The 21,659-nt window shown below is 38.4% G+C and overlaps 1 protein-coding gene across 3 annotated transcripts in view; it reads right to left on the bottom strand.

The window, feature by feature from the left end:
- The window catches only part of LOC141441710 (anillin-like), a 71,518-nt gene that overhangs the window by 30,669 nt on the left and 19,190 nt on the right, over positions 1–21,659 (bottom strand). For 2 of the 3 annotated variants that reach the window (XM_074106523.1, XM_074106524.1), the window contains exon 7: positions 3,013–3,601. In XM_074106523.1, coding sequence (XP_073962624.1) covers positions 3,013–3,601 — 589 coding nt within the window. The remainder of the gene's footprint in view (positions 1–3,012; positions 3,602–21,659) is intronic. The other variant, XM_074106525.1, reaches the window with a different exon arrangement.

Here is a 21,659-nt window from a genome sequence, read left to right as displayed (position 1 = left end):
TAATGTGCTAATTTAGCAGTTAGGTATATTTAGCCGAAAGAGCGCAAAAAATGTTGAAAAAACCTCACAGAGAGTAATTGAACCGAGTTCGATTCCCCGTTACGACCTCATACATAATTAATATACTAGATATTTCTTGATAAAAAAGAAATGCCTGCGGTTCGACTGACTTTCAGTATTGCTACTATAACAGTGATTTGAAAACTTAAGACTTCAGAGTTGAATTTTGTTTGTATCTTTCTCGCTGTAGTCTAGACGGTAGATCTGATAGTAGTGTCATAACAGAGTTTTTGCATTGGTCTCGATTTGGTCGAGAATTTACAGGCCATATATTACGTCGGTCGGGCAAGCAGGTTTATGCTGTTGCACAACCATTTTGAGAGATGAATATACAACCTAGGCTTAAGTCTGACGGTTTCTATATAGCTAAGAAAATAAACAGTCAACAGGATCGAATTGTTTGCTGTCAAAACTTTCCAAAATGTTGTAAAAGATGACAAAAGGAAATAAAGTGATGAAATTAGGGCTTGCACTATCCGGTAACTTTTTATTATCCGGATATTTCGGATATTTGAAATCTCAGTATCCGGATATCCGGTTATTTTGAATAATTTGAATAATTTTCTAAATATTTTAAAAAAACGCTAAAAACAATTTTAAATTGGTTTCATCAGACGAATCGTGTTAATTAACTTAATCACTGATTGTCTTATACGCACGTAAAAATCATTATTTTGTCACTTTAATGAGTGAAATAACTTAAAAACACTTTATAACTTCTCTGTCTCCTGCTTCTTGTTATTTTGCCTTACGGACCAAGAGCCCACGACAGCCAGACCTTGGTTATATGTTAAAGGCTGAAAGTTTTTTTTTATGCAAGGTGTTAATTTTTAATATAACTGAAAACCGGAAAGCACTTCGCTCAGGAATAATCAGAATCGAGAGTAGATTCGATTCATCATGTCAGCCGAAAGACGTCCACTGCTGGACTTAGGCCGCACTCAGACCAGTCTTGTGCTTTCCGCATCCAACGCAATTCAGCGATCTTAACCCATCGAACGCCCTGCGCGCCACAGCGGCGCGTATCTAAGTACTCGTGATTAGTCAATTTTGTTACTAGTTTCGATCACCCTTTAACGTAGGGTACTAGTCCAAAATTACCCAAAAAAGTCGTTGGTCGCGCGACGGGTTAACCAGGTCGTCGCTCCATCTTATTGGAGGCCTACCGACGGCTCGTCTCCCGCTCCGCGGACGACATTCGAGAACCTTCGAACCCCATTGGCCATCAGTCCTGCGAGCACGCTCACTGCCACTTCAGTTTCGCAATTCTTCGGGCTATTTCGGTAACCTTAGTTCTACTGCGGATATCATCATTTCTGACTCTATCCCGTAGAGAAACCCCGAGCATAGACCTCTCCATAGCCCTTTGAGTGACTTTGAGCTTCCTAATGAGGCCCATCGTTGGCGCCCACGTCTCAGATCCGTATGTCATCGTCATCACTGGCAACACACACTGGTCAAAGACTTTTGACTTCAAACACTGCGGTAATTTGGCCGAAAAGATGCTGCAAAGCTTCCCGAATGCTGCCCAGCCGAGTTGGATTCGACGAGTGATCTCTTTCTCGAAGTTAGACCTACCTAACTGGATCGTTTGTCCCAGGTATACATAGTCGTCAACAACTTCGAGCGCAGAGCCTCCGACTATTACGGGAGCTGGCACAACATTAGACATGACTTTCGTCTTGTCCATGTTTATTTTTAAGCTAACTCGGTCGGAAACAACTCTGCTGAGGTCAGCGAGCATAGCACTGAGGTCCTCCATAGTCTCAGCCATGACTACAATATCGTCGGCGAATTGAAGGTGAGTGAAGTACTCCCCATTATTGTTAATGCCTCGTCCTTTCCAGTCCAGAACCTTAAAATCATCTTCCAATCCAGCGGTGAACAGTTTCGGAGAGATCACATCTACTTGTCTGACTCCCCGCTGCAAAGGAATAGGCTTCGTGCTCTGGTCCTGTAGTCGGACTATAACGAAGGATTATAACGATACTATAACGAAGGTCTGGCTCTTGCGGGCTCTTGCTCTATTATAAGAATAAATAACACAATACAATACAAAGCGTATTGTATTGAACACCAAAAAACATTCATTATAAAATGAAATCAGAACATAAAAGGTAGGGTAGGAGACGAGAAAACAGGGGTCTAATCGCTAAAAGGCGATCTCTTCTTCTACCTTCTTATTCGACCTGACGATGTTATTAACATAGAATCAAGAAAAAAGGTGATCAAAGCAGGTGTGTGTAAGGTAAAAAATATATTGAAGATTGAAAAAATACATAAAATATAATAATATTAATAAAATAAACACATACATTACTTACATACACATTTACCAAAAATTCATCATCGCCACTACCAAACAAGATGTTAAGAATGAACCTAACTAATAAGTATTGCATGTACACCTACCTAACACAAAAATAAATGTATCTGTGTGTATGCATACACTACACTAACCTCTCACAATGCGCGAGCGCGCGCTTAATATCAGATATTCGAATTATCCAAATTATCCGGATAATGAAGAGCTTTCTATCCGGATTTGAAAATGGGCGGATATCCGGATAATATGGATATCCGGTTATCCGGATTGCAAGCCCTAGATGAAATACATATTATCAGAAATCTAATACCTTTAAACGAGCAATTCTTGTATACATATACACATATTTCGGGGATCTCGGAAACGGCTACAACGATTTCGATGAAATTTGGTATGTAGGGGTTTTCGGGGATGAAAAATCGGTCTAACTTGGTCTTATCTCTGGGAAAACGATTGCTACCGAGTTTTAGCCCGAGCTCGCCCAGGTACTTACTATAATGCAACAACTTACTTCGCAACAAAACTGTCTTTTGCAATAAAATAAATCACTAACAATGAGCATTGTTCTATTATTGGCACCAAACGTCGTCCACAAATAAGTGAAAATAAAACGGAACACGACTTACCTTTATCCCCGTATAGGGTTTTAACGGAGGGCGCTTGTCCGAAGGGGGCTTTGGGTATAATTGCGGCTCCCTTGTTTTTTTCAAAAAGGGCCTTTCGCTCACGGAGGGACATCTCGGCCGGGTCCTTGGCCTTAGGGCTGCCGGCCTCGAACATAGCAGCCCGAGACAGCACGGAGCTTCTGTCAACGTTGCCATTCAATTTTGGCGCGAACCTTTTGAGAGGCGAGCCCTTGTCCGTAACGGGGCCGTGGTCAGCCGGCTCCGGCTTTGTTTGTATACAACTCTCGGTTGCGTCATTGTCGTTCTCGCGCACATTGTTTTCTTTGTCTTTATCACTGTCACAGTTTTCATCGTCGATAATGTTGCGGGGCGGCGTGGGCGCTTTGTACTTCTTGATGGAAGGTTTCTTAGTGATCGCCGGTTTGGCCGGCTGCGCGACCATTGTCGCCATGTTGGGGGCTGCAGCTGCACTGGGGGTTGTCGATGTGTGCTTCGGCTCCTGTCGGACGGGATCGGCGGTTTCCGTGGTAGTGAAATCGTAAACGAGCCGCGATTGGCTGGCCGAGACGCGCCGATAGCCCTCGTGCTCCTACGATTGGACAACGGCAGCACGAGGTGCGGGGTGAGCACGTGCGTGCATTTTATTGTATTGACAATGCAGCGCGTACTTTGACGTAGTTTAGTTTGCTTAGAAGGGTTGGCGGAGTTGCATGACGGGACGTCGACGTCAGTTGCGTAAGATCTACGACGCAAAGTAGGTACTCGTATTTTAATTAGCGATGAGTCTGTTGTTATGTATGATCGAGGGCGCACCGTTACCGCGGTTCGAGTGGGGAACTAAAAGTAACGATCGGTGGGGTGCCACTGACGTAGCGTGGACGCGTGAGGCGCGGCGCACGGCGGGCTGACAACTGGCGGCTGGACTGGAGGAAGCACACACGTGCGGGAACCGGCCGCGGATCATAATTATTTTTGACGTACCCGCAACATCATGTCATAAACGCAATGTTAATGTCACAATAATTATGTTTGCATTAGCGTTAGCCTACAAATAAACACAATAACGCGCTTCAAAATTATGTTAATTAAACTGATGATCACCGTTTGTAGTCGGTTCACCTACCTACAGATTTTTGGCTTGTCGGGCTGGCATTTGCGCTACGCTATGTTTTTGTGTACTAGCTCTATATAGTCTACGTCCTGTTCTCAGACCTACCGAATATACACAAAAAAATCATAAAAATCGGTGAAGCCGTTTCAGAGGAGTTTAGAATTTGGTTACAAACACTGTGACACGAGAATTTTATAATATTCAGAAGAAGAAGAAGAAGAAGATACCTATTACGAAAACAACAAAAGGATATCTTAAGTTTAGGCATTGTACCTAATAGAATTGGTAATAAGTATTCAATGATAATAACTATATCGGATAGCTCACGTCTGAAATCGAGTTTAGCTCGGTGCGCGTGTAGATGAAGGGTTACGGATTAACCCGAAACATGTCGAGCTAAACTCGATTTCAGACGTGAGTTATCCGATATAATTATTATCATTTAATATGAGTGAGTCTCAAGCCGTGGTGGCCTAGTGGTTTGACCCATCGCCTCTCAAGCTGAGGGTCGTGGGTTCAAACCCGGCTCGCACCTCTGAGTTTTTCGAAATTCATGTGCGGAGTTACATTTGAAATTTACCACGAGCTTTGCGGTGAAGGAAAACATCGTGAGGAAACCTGCACAAACCTGCGAAGCAATTCAATGGTGTGTGTGAAGTTCCCAATCCGCACTGGGCCCGCGTGGGAACTATGGCCCAAGCCCTCTGATTCTGAGGGGAGGCCTGTGCCCTGCAGTGGACGTATATAGGCTGGGATGATAATGATGATGATGATGAGTCTCACGGTAGTTTCATGTTCAGAATTGGTAATTTCAAAAAGTATGTAATATGTAAAGTAAGAAAATCTTTATTCGTGCCCATGTCATGAAATGGTCCCAAATCAACAAACTCTGATAACCTTGCAAACGGCGTTGATTTTCCTTTGGGACCATCTGGACCATAAGACCATGTGTGCCTACTATGTTGTTGTTATGGATAATATAATAATACATTTGGTTTATACTAAACTAGCTGTCTGCACGCTACTTCGTCTGCAGAACCTGTGAGAAGTTTACACATTCCTGGGATAAAATATCTAGTCTAATGTTAATCGCTGATATTATAGCTTTCTAAAGGTATAATCAGTTTAGTAGTTTTTCCAGGTAATCCCTTTCAAACCAATACAGGATCAAATATTTTCTCTTTATGAGTATAATATTCAGTTACATAACATGCGCGTCTGGTTGCGTAACAAAAAGATAATGTTGCGTTTTTCAAAACCACAACTTTATAAAATCTCAAACGAACAAAAGCAGCATTGACACGTAAAAAGTCGTAACTACGTAGCGTGACAGACGAGCCACTAAACTCAACACGCTGAACACGGTACGGTAGCACTCGAACTTTAGAATACCGCAAACTAAAGAGACCAACAAACACGCATAATAATATGAAGTCGGTTAACAGCGTATGTTACTATGATTCCTAAAACTACCATAGCCAGCGTATTATATTCAGAAATAGAAACAGTAATTCGATATCTACACCTACCCTTAGTATGCATAGACTTAAAAATAAAGTATGTAGTCTGATGCATTCATAAGACTTCATTGTGTAGTGGGTATTCCCGGAGTGCAATGTAGGTACCTAATACTAAATATTTTAATTTTACAATTTGGAAATCCCAATGCTTCGATACCTATGAGTAAGTATCTAAAAGTTTGCGTATAAATGTACTGGGAGGGCGCGAAGTACTAGGTGGAGGTGATGAAATCTATCGCAGCGCTCATGGTGGCCAAAAGTAGAAATAGTTCTGGCTCTGTCATCTGTGATACTCATATGAATCTGTCATTAACAAAGCAATTTGTATAGACTTAAACTAAGTACCTAATTTTAGTAATAGATGCGAGCTTGAATTATTGAACACTTTCCCTGTTTTGTTCTTAATTCCTCTACATCTCGGACATGTCCAGCAACAATTTTCCTTATGAAACGGTTTGTGGTTGAAATTTTATATTGAGTGATACTCACAAAACCGGTCTTAAAAATGATACTCATTTTGATCTGAAAACGATATTTTATTTATTACTATATAAGAACAATTATATAATTTTACTATTATTCAAAGAAACCAATAAGATAGCTTCATCATTTCGTTTTACAGTAAAAGTACAACTAGTTCAGTTCAGTTTTGCAGTCTAGTACATAGATGTCAATGTTTTGTGACATTTTCCTGACGTCAAGAAATTTTGGATGTTTTATGTAGTTTATGTTTTATGATCTCGTCCTTAGGGTTAATAATTTCTTGACAAAACTGATTTCTTGTCAATTTCATGACGGGACAAGTTTTTGAGAAATACCCTTATTTAATGCTTATATCACACACAGAAAGAGCAAGTTTGCTTAAAAACATAAGATTAAGATGAGACGAAGTTAAAAGTTAATTAATATGACGAGAGTTCGGAACCCTCACTCATCGTTAAGTTCTATCTCGCAGAATACTACAAAGCCACCTGAGATGACTGAATCAAGGTCGAAGCCTGCGCCTGCGCATGATGAACTCAAGTGTAAATGGTAACATCGCGGCGTTTAAGAGGAAGTGGACTTAATAACTGTAGCGTCAACAAACACGTGTTAATTGAACGTTTTAAAGTTTTTGTTGGGTATAATAGCGTTGTTTTTTACTGAACTGGAGTATTCTTAGACTTTTATTTGGCAAAAACAGACCTAATTGTATCAAGAATTAGGGGTTTGTGGTCAAAGCCGATATTCAAATCTATCTATTTTATAAGGAATTTCATTGGATGTCATAGTGATCTTTTTTCTACAGTCAATTATTTCGACTTATCGGGATTAGCCACGGACCCCGCGTGTTATCTTACGTATTTTCTGCCACAATCGATGTCACAACTTTTTGTCTTCTCCCGTGATCAATGAGCACAAGTTTTTTCGTGTTTTTGATAAGTTTTAGTAGACTTCGGAAGTCTCTTTAAACCACCATCTCTGTAGAAACCCATTTTTTTGAGCGATTGCTCTGTTACAGACTAAGCTTAAGCTGGAAAAAAAATGCTTATACAAGCCGTCATTTAACTTTACAGTACCTGGGCGACCGAGCTTTGCTCGGGCTAAAACTTGATAATAAGCGTTTTCCCAGAGATAAGACCAAGCCAGATCGATTTGTCATCCCCGAAAACACCTACAAACCAATTTTCATCGAAATCGTTTGAGCCGTCCAAACCATGTTTCGTCGACCACTTCCTGGTATCTGATTGAGCGGAAATTTGGTATATTTATGTAAATCCAGTGGCAATACAATACGAGTGAAATTGTGGTAGTACGGCCAAAATCTTCTCCGCAAGGGGGAACTCTTCAATTGTTGATAGCATAGATACGAAATTTGCATTTGCGTCCAGTTTCGATGACAATGCGTTAATATATTAAATGATATTGTACCGGATAACTACGTTTTATATCGAGTTTATCTCGACATGTTTTGGGCTAATTCGTAGCCCTTCTTCCTAGGAGTGAGTCTCACGGAAGTTTCATGTTCAAAAATGTGTTTATATGTTAGATTAGGCTCGACCTGATGATTCGGAGTTCATTTTGTTATTTTTTGAGCATAAGTAAACTTTATTTCATTTTATTAGCCATATGTACGTTTACGTTTATTCCCGAAATTTCTATTCGTTTTATGATTAGTTCTATGGGTAGAATCTTTACCGATGTGGAATAGATTGTACGGATTCTGTCTGGCGTGCAGGATGACAGAAAATGACGCATTGGCAAGACAAAAGCGACCATTGTACGCGCGTTCAACACAGGGCCAGCGGGGCAAACTTCAGCATGTTATTTAACTTTATGACTGGAATATGAAATGCGTTTCAAATTTAAAATCAATGGTTTAAAAATACATTTAAAAAAATCGCTAAAAACTGCTATATACTCATTCTATAGTTTATCCTTATGAGAAAGTGAGTTAGTTAGTTTCACTTTCACGCCTTAACTACAAAACCGATTGCCATGAAATTTTGCATGCATTACCAGACTATAATAAATAATAGGATACCCTTTAACCCGAAAATGCGATGTTCCCGAGAGCGTACGGTAAACGAATTCTTCGCAGACGAAGTTTCGGGCAATAAGTAGTTTCCTATAATTCTTTAGGCTTTACACTATGGACTTTAAAATATAAATATACCAAGGTGATTGTAGTTGAGATTTACATGTGGTTCCTGACCACCCAAAACTTATTATGCTTTTGTTTTTTTATAGCATAGGAAGTTCTTGCAGGTGGTAGGACCTTGTGCAAGGTCCGCCCGTATTGCTACCACCATCTTGCTCGCTAATCCTGCCGTGAAGCAGCAGTGCTTGCACTGTTGTGTTTCGGCGTGGAGAGTAAGACAGCCGGTGAAATTACTGGCACTTGAGGTATCCCATTTTAGGCCTCTAGGTTGGACACGCATCTGCAATACCCCTGGTGTTGCAGATGTTTATGGGCGGTGAGGCTCTTACCATCAGGAGACCCTCTTGCTCGTTTGCCATCCAGTCGAATAAAAAAAAAAAGTTTTACTGAAAAATACTTTTACAAAATACGTTAATAGCAGTACCTAACAACTAAAGAAGAGTGGAACATGCAGTACATATGCACTGATATGGTATTGTAAGTGAAATAGTAACTTACTTCAACAAAGTAAGTCAAGTTAATATAGTTTACCTGTTTTTTCTACTATACCTATAGAAAAAAATAGACCCACATCTCAAATGAAAACAAAGACGTCAACTTATCAATTTACCATGAGTTTAGAATTAGCCCCATCAACCAATTGCAGCCACTTTAATTTCGGGACCCCACCACGAAGCCGTCGGCATTTCCCCAACAAGGAAGTCATTGACATTCGGGCGATCCGTTACCTTCTTAGATGCATCTCGAATTGTGTTGTAAATCTCATTGTGAGACTGCCAGGGGTAATGACGATAGGCGTGCCGGTATGCAATTTTTAGAAGTGTTAATTTGGTTTGGGGCATTGTAACTCAATAACTAAATGCGCAGTGTTACTATTAACATGGGCACGATTAAGCTTACTTTCAAATCTGTACGGAACCATCAGATCAAGTCCGCACTTATCCGCATTTGGCCAGTGAGAGCATAAAGGCCTTTTATACACTGTGTATTAAAAATAATATTGAAGCAGATGGTTGGGTTTTGATTGAACATTTATCAAAGGAATTTTTATATTCAAAACTAGCAGTTACACACAACACCAAATTTCATCTACCTACTTAAGCGCTCGGTTTAAGTGTGATGACGTAGTAGACAGACATTTATATACCTATTAGCAAGGATAGTAAGGATTAAGTCACACCTTTGACGCCGTAGATTTTCACACTTTGACCATCGAGCAAAGTATGAAAACATTTGTAAACGACAATTTAAAAGGTTCTATTTTTTCAATTAGGTATCTATTCTGAAACTAACTCAACCATTTTGCATGTATGCTGACACTGGGCAAAACCAGCCAAGCGCGAATCGGACTAACGCAGCCGCAGAGACGGCACAGAGGGTTCCGTTAAAATTTAAAAGCAAATAATCGTGTCTATGTAGTTGTAACCGCCTGTGGATTATATATTAGCTTAATAGCAATATAACAAACCCAATCATCTATTAATCATACATATCGAGCATATAACCCATAGAATGGTAAAAATGGTCATCCAATAATGAAACTTGATGTGTTTTGTTTAAAATCCCGGATTTTACTCAATTCCCATGGGCGTTCTCAGAAGTTAAAACTGCAATCTTATTTTTCTGTATGAAGTACAGTCGTGTCAATTTTCATGTCTTTAAACTTGGAGCCTGTTTCACTACTTAATTATTAATATATTCTACGTGGCATGATATGAACGAAAGGAAAATTTCAACAAGTTACTGTTGTTAACTATGCAATAACTATATTAACCACACACACAATCGATTTCTACAATAATATTACTCGCCCAACTCCCTCCCGACGATCAACTCCGGATTGTCCCGCAAACTTCGCGGACTTAGGCCTCAACTTCGACTGCACTTGTATAATCTAGGTGTTACAGACAGCCACCAGTGCATAGCATGCATGGAGGCAGAAGAGACGGCTACCCACATCCTACTGAAATGTTCTGGCGTGGCGAACTACAGGACACTACACCTCAGGTCACAGGGGTCACTCCAGGAAGTCGTCGGCAATATAGGCTTCCTCCTGGAGCTAGGCTGGCATGAATAGTGCCTACCGCCAATCACGCAATATAGGCGCACTAAGTCGCCGAATCCCGGAAATCAGCCCGCTACTACCTGTACATACCTACACCTACTTGCCTAACTCTATAAAGTAACTACGTGCCATGCTTGACCTTGGACCGGCTAATCATACTACAGCAAATGCTGCTGCAGTGGTTCAGCCAAACCAATCTGGGTCTATTGTATATACGCTCGATGACCGTATACTTATAAGTTTTATAACAAGTTCGTTGCACTAACGCTAACACCGTCTCACAAAGCATCTGACTGGATAAAAACTCTAGATACGGAATCGGAGTCAACCGGTAAGAGATACGCAAAAACTTGGTTCAACAAACTGCTACGTAACCTAATAAAGAGGTATAGAAGCGCTAGCATTATAAAGGAGTGTAAACCTTTTTAAACTGGCAGTGTAACTTTATAGTAAAACGTACAGTGATGCAATTGAAAAAACGCCATGGAAATGTTGGTGATAAAGTTGGTTGTTAAGATTTAATGTTCTCCTTTTATGTTTAGATGCTGTTCCTTATTGCCTGGCCGGGCTGTGGTGTGCCGATTGAATATTTTGAGTAACTATATGAGAATCTTGATATTTAGTTTGAATATTGTGAAAAGAACGCGTTTAAATAAAACTGATAGCTTGATTTGTTGTCATAATTTTCTTGACAAGTTTCAACTGTACAGCCTACATATTACATGTATAAATAACGGTATTGTTATTTATTCACTGAAAGTAACGCCATGAATCAATGGCGTAGCGTCACATATTTCCGTGGTAAAGCCGAAGTAAAGATCGCCCGCCCACATCCTTCATAAATAATTTGCGTCGTGTTGTCGTATTTTGTAAATATTGGGCAAGGGGTTCTATGGACGCTTCGCCACTGCCATGTATACTAAAATGCTCGGGTTAAGGTATATGGCGAAGCATGCAACACGAAATGATGAACCCAATTCGTTCGATTCCCAACCTTTTTAGTTTCGTAAAATTTCAAATAATTTCATCAAGTCATTATGAAATAAGTAGTACCACATAGGACCGCGATTCACTGTACAGTCGAACGATTTATGTACCAGGGTGGAACCATTAACAATCAATTTCACTATGATGTCCTTGACGCATGGGGTGTCAACATGACATTAGTGGCACATAGGTTACACCATGGTACGTGATGCAGTTTGTTCGACTGTACCAGGATGCCAATTTGATCTTATGTTTAACCTTTCAATTAAAGAGGAAAGCTTCAAAGGCGACCCTATTCTAAATAAAGGCCGTTCCGAGTAAACGTCTTGGAATAGATCGCCGCAGCGCCAAGTGCAGCGCCGCACGAGACCGCAGAGTTTAATCACAGCACTATTTTAAATAACATTAGGATTGCATTTGCTGACACCCTCACTCGCTAACTGTCAATTTTAATCTTCCCAGCTACGTAAAGGCATATTTTACGAAATAACAAAAAAAATGGAATTACATTTGAAATTTACCACGAGCTTTACGGTGAAGGAAAACATCGTGAGGAAACCTGCACAACCTGCAAAGCAATTCAATGGTGTGTGTGAAGTTCCCAATGCCCGCGTGGGAACTACGGCCCTAGCCCTCTCATTCTGAGAGGAGGCCTGTGCCCAGCAATGGGACGTATATAGGCTTGGATGATGATGATGAATTGTTAACACAAATTTTTACTCTCCTCTCCACTACAAAATTGTAGTTTATTGTATGGTCATGGACTTTAATCATGACCTACCATGGAACACACGCCACAGTGACATCGCATTAATTAACAATGAAAATTGTAATGACTTTCCCTTTAAAAAGGTTCCATGGTAATTATATCATGAATTAAAAGTCCTTGACCACCCACCCCACCACCCACTTCATTGATAATTATGCACCTCCGCAAAGTAACGCCTTAATCAATCAAATAATAGAAACAAAATAACAATTTACAAATCAGAAATTCGTTATCAAGCTAGAAACTCCAAAATATAGGTGTGTGCTTACTGTGGGTAGAGGGTACGTCGACTCACGCCTACTCCATATCTGTTTGTTACACAGATATTATTTCCTTAAATACTTATTCACAAAAAATCTATGGATGGAGATCGAAATGAGAAATTGAATAGAAACATACTATCAATTACTAGTCATCACTTGAACAAACAACAACACAACAAGGGAAGGGTGCTATACGCAAAGAAATACGATGACAGCCAAAACTAGATCGTTGATGAAATTAAGCATGAAACATGAACCAAATAAGGGATATGAACTTCATAAATCAATCCAATGTTCTCTTGTTTCACTTTTATTCAGTAATCCAATTAGAGAACATTATATTTGGACCACACATGAACCAGATGTTTTACCTCAGGACATGGAAGTTCAATAATAAATTAATATCACTTGCATTTAAGATTCATGCATTTAAAATATATTATGTAGAAGGTACCAAATTGTTAAATTGTAAATGTCAAATTCGTGATGTGGACGGGTTTTTGAGGTCAAACTGAGTGGCAGACTGGACAAACGAGCTTCGAAAAAAAAACTTGATAGATATCTAAAAGTTTCCACTTTGGCATTGAGCGAACCGCAAAATTTTAGTTCTTATAGACTTTAAGTGCCAGCCAAACACCAGCAGATGTTCCTGTACTTCTGGCCAGAAGTTCTGCTGGTTCACGAAAAGGAACAAAATAACCATGCAATTTTAATGGTTTGAATTTACTACGCATTAAATGTTAAGTACCGTGAATCTGTTATCGGTTTTGTCGGTATTGTCAATAAATAAATTGATCTTCATGACTCTGTTATATTGAAACACATGAATAAATCACTTTAGCATAATTATTCGATCCATGATATAATGAAAAATTTCAAGTTTTCTTAATCACCCCGTTTCCAAGAAATCAAATTTATTTACTAATCATAAAGAAACAAATTTATCTAAAAACAGCTGACGTCCGCAGAATCGACCCCGTTGCATAACTTTAACTTCCTTATCACTTGGGAATTTCACAAGTTCATGTAAAATATCAGAAAGAGAATCTTTACACAAAATTTCAGCATTCTAAGGCCAAGGGTTTATGAGATGGGTCGTAATGTTACTTGAATAAATGAATTTAATTATTATTTATATTATGCTGGGGGTGCAAGGAGGTACACTTGCACACCCCGGGCGTATAACAAGATTAAGATACAGAATGAAACCTATAAATGCACCTCCTTATATGCAGATGGAATGCCCCGCCTGAAAATAATCCTACCGGCGTTTAACACAGCGTTTATCGCATAAAGCAAACGAGCGCTTTATTTTATATTCAGATTAAGTTGACGACAAACGACAGGTGTGTCCACTATATTTACCTCTATAAATGCATATTATTATGTCTATATGGCAGGAAACACACCGGTCACGCAGGTGCTCAGATCTCCAGAGGTCAAGCGAGATAGAGCACGTTGCAATAATGCTCGCTAATGCGATATTCATACAAAGCCATATTTAGAACACAGTAACAAGAAGTGATGTTAACAATGCAAAATATAATAAATATTTTCAATATTAAATTAGCAAGCGGTCAATATTTATACTAGGTATTATTATAATAGTAACTTTCTTAAATAACAGACTGCAGGATCTCAGAATATAGAGCCCGGTTTGGAATAGGATGGACCCATCGCTTCCCGTGGGTGTCGTAAAAGGGACCTGATCCTGATGTGAGAGTAGGCACCTGCACTCTCTACTGCCAACTAAGAACTCCTACCCGACTCCAGCACTGCGGTGTGGAAGGAAGAGGAAAACCACAACACTATTTTCCCAAAGTCGTCGTGAAGGTTCACTACTGATCCTGAACCACGACCGTCTGTTAAAAGTGCAGCGTCTTAGACGAAGTTGGTTAAGTAATCGTTTTTTTCCATTCTCCAACAGCTACTTCCTGATAATAATGTTTTTTGACCAGCTTTTTTCTCGCATCTCAGGGAGAACCCTGTATATGCACAAAGTACCTAGTCTGTTACTATCCTGAGAGAATTTCAAAAAACAACGCAACGCCTTAGAGCAGGGTTGCTTAAAGTGGGTTCCACGGAACCCTTAGGGGTCCGTAGCATGAGTATCGGGGGTCCGCAGTAGGTCAGTCTGCAAACATATTTTTATTAGGAAATTTCCAAAAAAACTTTTTTTGACAGGGGTCCGTGGAATTGTTAAATTGTGAAAGTGGTCTGGAACTGCAAAAAATTTAAGAAACCCTGCCTTAGAGTCATGCATTTCGCTTTTCTATGGCTGTGTGTCGATGATTCAGTGATCAGAATTTCTCATCGTAAATTTAATAATTTTAATTTACAACAGACTACAATGATGCGCAGGTCTGTATCCGAATGGTCCAGTTAATTCAGTTCAGATAACAGTCGGCTTCATACAAACGATATCCGATAACTGCTGCAGCTAAATCAAACATGATGTACTGAGTAGATAAATATTCTAAAACGAGGTCAAAGTTAAACCGACTGTTATTATGACGCATTCGATGAAAGTATTCAGATATTCGTTCATAACCACTGCAAGCATGTGACAAAGGATGTGGGTGTACGGATAATGCACTATGTATTACGCCAAATTTACAATAGGTACCTAACCTATGCAATTAATTTACTGCAACTAAAATTTGATTTATTTATCATTAAAGTTTTACATAATTAGGGTTGATTTAAATCAGTTAAGTACTTAATTTAAATTTAGTTTCAAAGAAAACTGATAATGGCCTAACCAAAATTTATTTATTTATTTTTCGGTCCACGACAAATGTCTACCCATTGACCATTGCTGGCTTGACAAGAAATGTTCATATTCAAATTACAGCTTACAGTTCTCACTACAGAATAAAACTACATTTGTTAGACGAGCCTTTTTGATTATTGCTATCGTTTCATCATCATAACTTGATACTTTTACATAAACTGCTAACCAAAAACGTTGCAGTCCCACTCTTTTTTCAAATTATTCATACTTCACATGAATCTAAATAAGTATCAGTCTGCAGACTATCAGAAATTAATGACAAATAAAAGAATCCAACACTGACATTAATTAAAACAGTCACGACCCATTAACATTTCGGCGGTGTCTAAGCTTTCCGTTGCAATCTAAAACGGAATCTTGCATGTCGGCGGACCGCTTAAAATGTCATCAGACAGTCTTGGTTGCTTTACTGAACACTGTAGACTATTCAAATCTACTTTGTTTTTACAAACTTTTATTTAAAACTATGTTTTGACCACAACAACATAAGAAGGATAGACAAATTGAAAATCAACAGTAAGACCCTGAAATAACTCAATCTGTAAAAAATAATTGCCATCCAGTCCAGTGACTTTCCCAGCTCAGTCTGTAACGAAAATAACTGATCAAAATAATAGACTATTGAAGAGATATACTTGTTTTGGTTTTAGTGGAGATACTACTAAAACCTAGGAAATTAAAGACCTAAGAACCAGACTGCCATAAAAAAAAGTCTAACTTAAAGTTCAACAGTCGGAACACAGTACCGGTAATTTTTGAACTGGTCACGATTTTGAATGCGCCTAGTTTTGAACTAAAGTTACTAAACAGATTCTAGACAACTAGACTTATTTTTTCTTTAGTTTTTTCTAAAGCAGACAGGTTTCCTGTTTTATTTTTATTTGTTGTATATATTTTTGGTAGAGTGTGCTGATAAAAAAATTACCTATTGAATAATATATGTGTCCGATTATTAAATTTGAAAAAAAAAAAACATTTACTTTACGTGATCTAGTAAAAAACACATAACATCAGCATGAAATAGAATATCTAAGTAACAACCTTGACCGTTACGGTGTTTACCCTGAAAGTGATACGTTACATTCCGAATTATAGCCGAAACTACAATAGATACAGTAAATTACTACTTAGTGGGAAAATGCTCTGTTGAATAGCGTAACTTGATTTATATCTATTATTAAATAGTGATCAAAATAGGACAGTCGATACCAATAATTTCAAGAAGCAACTATAATGAGCTTCTTTATATAAAAAAATATACATATTACATTTGAAATTTACCAGGAGCTTTGCGGTGAAGGAAAACATCGTAAGGAAACCTGCACAAACCTGCGAAGCAATTGGAATGATGATGATGATATATGTGTGTATTTTCAAAACAAGCTTTAATGCTGACTGCACTTTTTGTTATCTGTACTTGAATTGATATCCAACTTACAAATGTGTACCATATTTCAAGTCAAACCGACCACTGGCAGTGGGTTGAAATGAACCAACGAGATTTGACCCGACAAACAGGGCAAGTTAAATTAAAGCTTGTAATAAAAAACGCTGTTAAAGTTCATATACCCCCGGTCTTGTATCGACCTGGAAAATATAACCTGATGATTAGTTATATGTATACTATTACATAGAGAGCAGGGCGTGCATCGGCCGTGCATTCCGGGTCAGCCATTACTGGGAGTACATTAGCCGTTTTTTATTTTATTTATTCGACTGGATGGCAAACGAGCAAGTGGGTCTCCTGATGGTAAGAGATCACCACCGCCCATAAACATCTGCAACACTAGGGGTATTGCAGATGCGTTGCCAAACTAGAGGCCTAAAATGTGATACCTCAAGTGCCAGTAATTTCACCGGCTGTCTTACTCTCCACGCCGAAACACAACAGTGCAAGCACTGCTGCTTCACGGCAGGATTAGCGAGCAAGATGGTGGTATCCGGGCGGACCTTGCACCATGTGCCACCGTATACAAAGTTACCTCGTAAGCAACGGACCTTCATGTTAATCCAATACAATTTGATTTTATTAGTAATAGTACAGTAATTAGTACAGTCAAGGAATTTAATTCATGGGCCACCGTGGAACTTTTTTAAAGGAAAAGTCATTACGACTTTCCTTGTTAATTAATGCGATGTCACTATGACGTTTACTGTGAAATGGTTCCATGGTGGCCAATGAATTAAACTCCTTGACCGTACTTACAATAGCTACCGTACAACGGCCAACCGATAGTGTCTTTTCCAACCTCGACATTGGCGGAATCATCGATAGTATCGATGGAGCTATATTTTTTCTAAAAATTGATTGTACTTACAATAATATTGCACAGATTTCCTCGATCAGTATTAACTCTCTTACGGGTAAGTATTTTATTGACTTAAATTAACCTATAAACAATCGTTATTTTGTTTAACTATCAATCTATGTTGAAAGAGGCCACGAGAAAATCCTAATCACTTTTAATTTCAACGAGTTTTATTTTTAGTCTCATCTTGCTAAGACATCATTGAAGGCTGGTGCGGCGGCTGCAACGGCCGAAACAGCAAAATGCCGTAAATATGAGAATCTGGCAAACAATTTCATATTTGCGGCCTTTGCTGTTGAAACGCTTGGTCCGTGGGGTCCCGAAGCAAAAAAAATATTTAAATTTTTAAAAAAGAAGCTTGCCCGTTCCACTGGTGACCATAGGGCTGGCTCTTTCCTCGGTCAACGTATTGGCATTGCCATACAACGAGGAAACGCAGCCAGCCTTATGGGCACCCTGCCCAATAGCAACGACTTGGGTGATATTTGTAAATATAGATTTTTAGGATTAGAGTAAGTTAGTTTTAGTTCTTTTTTATTTATTTCTGTTAATTATTGTATATATTATTTGTTTGTTTATAAATAAATTCCAAAGTAGGTATCTATACGAGAGCATATATTAAAAACAAATAATAACTCAAGCCTTGCATTCCTAGAGACTCATTGATGCCAAACAATCTTTCAAAGCATCTTGACTATTCCCGAAGGGTTACCACACTATACTTGTGCGCCGGCTTCGATTTATAGACAGTTATTAATAGACGCGGATAGAAGAAAATGTATGCCACAAGTGCGTTCAATTGTAATAAATATCATATCGTAAAGAATATAATCTGGGGATATAACTAGAGAAGGTATTTAGAGGGTTTTATGAAGTATTTTTAATTATTGTAGACTAGCTGTTGCCCACTATTTCGTCTACGTAGCTTCACACTTCCCCGAGATAAAAGGTGTTAATCCGAAATAGCGTGGCTTTCTATAAATGAAAGAATTTAATTTTTAATAAAAGTTTTTAATATATTTGAAGTGTCAATCTACATACATAAAAGTATTGGTATCAAATTTGAAGTCAGGCCCACCATTGCGCGTGAAATTTCACTTGCAAGACTGGAAGATAATTTAAATACTTGCATACCAACATTGCAAGTTAGATTTAAGCTTGTAGTAATAATGTTTTTCTGATGTTTTTTTTTAATAAAGTTTTTTTTTATAACTGCCTGTAGTTTTTGTTGACTGTACTTGCAATTTTGTGTTGTTATCTAACTTGCATAGTTATGTAAGTATAACTAATTTCAAATCAATACGACCACTAGAAGTGGATCAAAATTTACTTGCAAGATTAGAAACAATTAAATAAAATTATACGAGGTAGAGCTAAACAAAAGCTCGTAATAATACATTATATTGCTGAAGGCAGAATTTGAAGAAAAATAATGGTAACCCGAACACCGCAGACTGTACGGCGCTGAATGGGTGCAGCAATAAAATCATCACACAATGAGGCTGCCAGGAATGCACCGGCACACCTCTCCGGGAAGCACTTTGCTCCAACAAACGCAATAATTTATCTCATATGTATCAGATGCAAGGGTTATTTTAATTTAAATAGAAGTTAAAGTACGTAGCTTCATCTCATCAGGTCAAGTACTAACTTTCAAAATTCCTTCTTCGTTTTGTTTGTTGTCTAAATTGATATATTAGAAAGATAAACGCATATTTTTTTTCGTTAAAAGCCTTTTTAACGAAAGTGCAAATCAGAAGGGAAACGAGTAAAATCTGTTTATTACATTAGATAATTGAAATAAGAATATTTTTATTCGCTATTCGCAAACACATTCACATCACACTCAAAACAAACAAACACATCAAACTTTTTTCATTCATTCATTATATAAATAAATATCACGGGAGAATTCAACCCAATTGACCCAAAGTCTAAAGACTAGTCCCAAAGTAAGCTTAGCAAAGCTTGTGTTATGGGTACTAAGGAACGGATAAATATAATTATATAGATAAATACATACTTAAATACATATTAAACACCCAAGACCCGAGAACAGACATTCGTATTTTTCATACAAATATCTGCCCCGAAACGGGAATCGAACCCGGGACCTCAAGCTTCGTAGTCAGGTTCTCTAACCACTAGGCCATCTGGTCGTCTATCAATCAATCGTCATTCAATCACACAATTAAAACTAATTCACATGTAAAAGTGCTATCGCACCTCTCTCGGTACATTTTTTTTATTAAGACTAACTGAGACTAACTACTACCGCATAGACTTTTTAAGTATGTACTTACAAAGACTGTAAATTATTGGGGTTGGAGTAGCGTTCATCCAAGTTTCCAAATATGTATCTATAGTCGACCACAAAATTTCTTTACCATACTACCAAGTCTATGTCAGTTGTACGACTCAAAACATCAAGAACTACTTTGACTCACTAGTCAGTGTGACATCAGCCTTATTTTTTTTTTTTAGCAGGAACTGACAAAAAAACGGTAATGCATTTACTTGGTCGACCGACTATGACAAGGAACAACTCCATTTACCAAAGGGAGGGCGGTCAATACGACCAAAATTTTAACCGCATTAAGTTCAAGGACCCTTTTCGTAATAATAAATCGAACAAAGAAAGCACTCGTGCGCACACAAGGCTTCCATTATCCTTTGCGCTTAAGCAGGGTTGCTAACCTCAGGGTCTTAAATGCCAGGGCGATTAATATCACGAGGATATCACCGGGTTGGTATTGATATTCTGATTGCATCTATCACTCACTCAAATTTGCCAAAAATAAACATGCCAAAAATATTTTTTATTTATTCAAGTCTTTGTTTAATGTAAACTAACAGCCTTCATGCTCCTGCGCAACCACTTGTGGTATTGTTTGCGTAGAAAGATCATAAGTAAAGTAACGCCTGAATCAATCAAGTACGGCCACTATAATATTAGTGTTTTGTCTCATAAATTGTATGAGAAAATGAGACAAAACACTAATTATTAGACTAATATGCTTCGAGAAACTGGGCCCTGCAATGACATCTGTAACAGTGGAGCGTGCAAAAATATCGGATACTTCCCACCGACCCCTAGAAAAAGAATCGTTCCGAATATTTACGAGTATGCATGTTTTGTCGAGTCAAATATTGATGCTGGTGAAAAAACTAAGGAAGGACTTAGTTTTTTATTAAAACACAGACCAGAGGCCGTATTGCCTAACGTTTCTGACGCTTGCGATCGCAATCAAATGACAGTTGTTGTATGCGAAATCTGTCTTTTGATTGCGATCGCGAGCGTCGGAAACGTTAGGGAATACGGCCTCAGGTTCTTGATTAGGTATTGCACTGTCATCGGAGGTGGATTAGCAAATTTCAAGGCAATCTGACCATCGGAGTTGGGTCTAAATTCACTTGTAAGATTTAAAGTAAACAAACACAGAAACAAATGTACGAAATTAAGTTCAATATTTTAAATACCTACACCCTGTATAAATCTTAAACGTTTTGTTTAAATAAATAAATATTATGGGACACTTGACACCAATTGACCTAGTCCCAAACTAAGCAAAGCTTGTGCTATACTTTGTTTAAATTTTTAATATGACACGAGATTTGAAACTTTTATCTTTAGCTATCCAACTTATAAACAAATTGTGTTGACAACCCCTACCAGCAAGGGGTGTGAAAAGCCACTGATTTAACGACTCGGCCTTGCCGCACGATTTCGGCCGAAAGCCGAATTTGAGACTATTGTTTCGGCCACCCATACTCTGAACGTCGGCTTTAAATTTAGCCGTAAAACTTCAAAATAGATCGTTAAACATTCGCTGTGGCCGATGTTTATGGGGCAACAGGGATACAATACCTGGTGGTTTTTTGTCCAAAAATAAAGTTCTTTTATTGCTGTTTGGACAAAATGTTGACATTAACTGATATAAATCTGAATAGGATACGTTTTTATAGTCAAGCCATTGCCTGTGTACGGAACTTTCAAAGTTAGTGTGGATTACGTAATTTACACACATCATCGTCCTTCGCGCCTTAAAAAAAAGGAAAGTCCTGACTGAATTATCAACTTCCAATTCACATCCTTGTACCTTCCCGGAAAGCTGAAATTCAGCATAGAAATTTTATGATGTACCTAGGTAGACAAGAATAATAACAGGTTTCCCACAAGATAGAGAG

Source organism: Choristoneura fumiferana, chromosome 24 (assembly GCF_025370935.1).
Source record: "Choristoneura fumiferana chromosome 24, NRCan_CFum_1, whole genome shotgun sequence".
In the NCBI taxonomy this organism is placed as follows: Eukaryota; Metazoa; Arthropoda; class Insecta; order Lepidoptera; family Tortricidae; genus Choristoneura; species Choristoneura fumiferana.
Note: the sequence above shows the minus strand (reverse complement) of the source record. Positions and strands in the feature narration are given on the sequence as shown.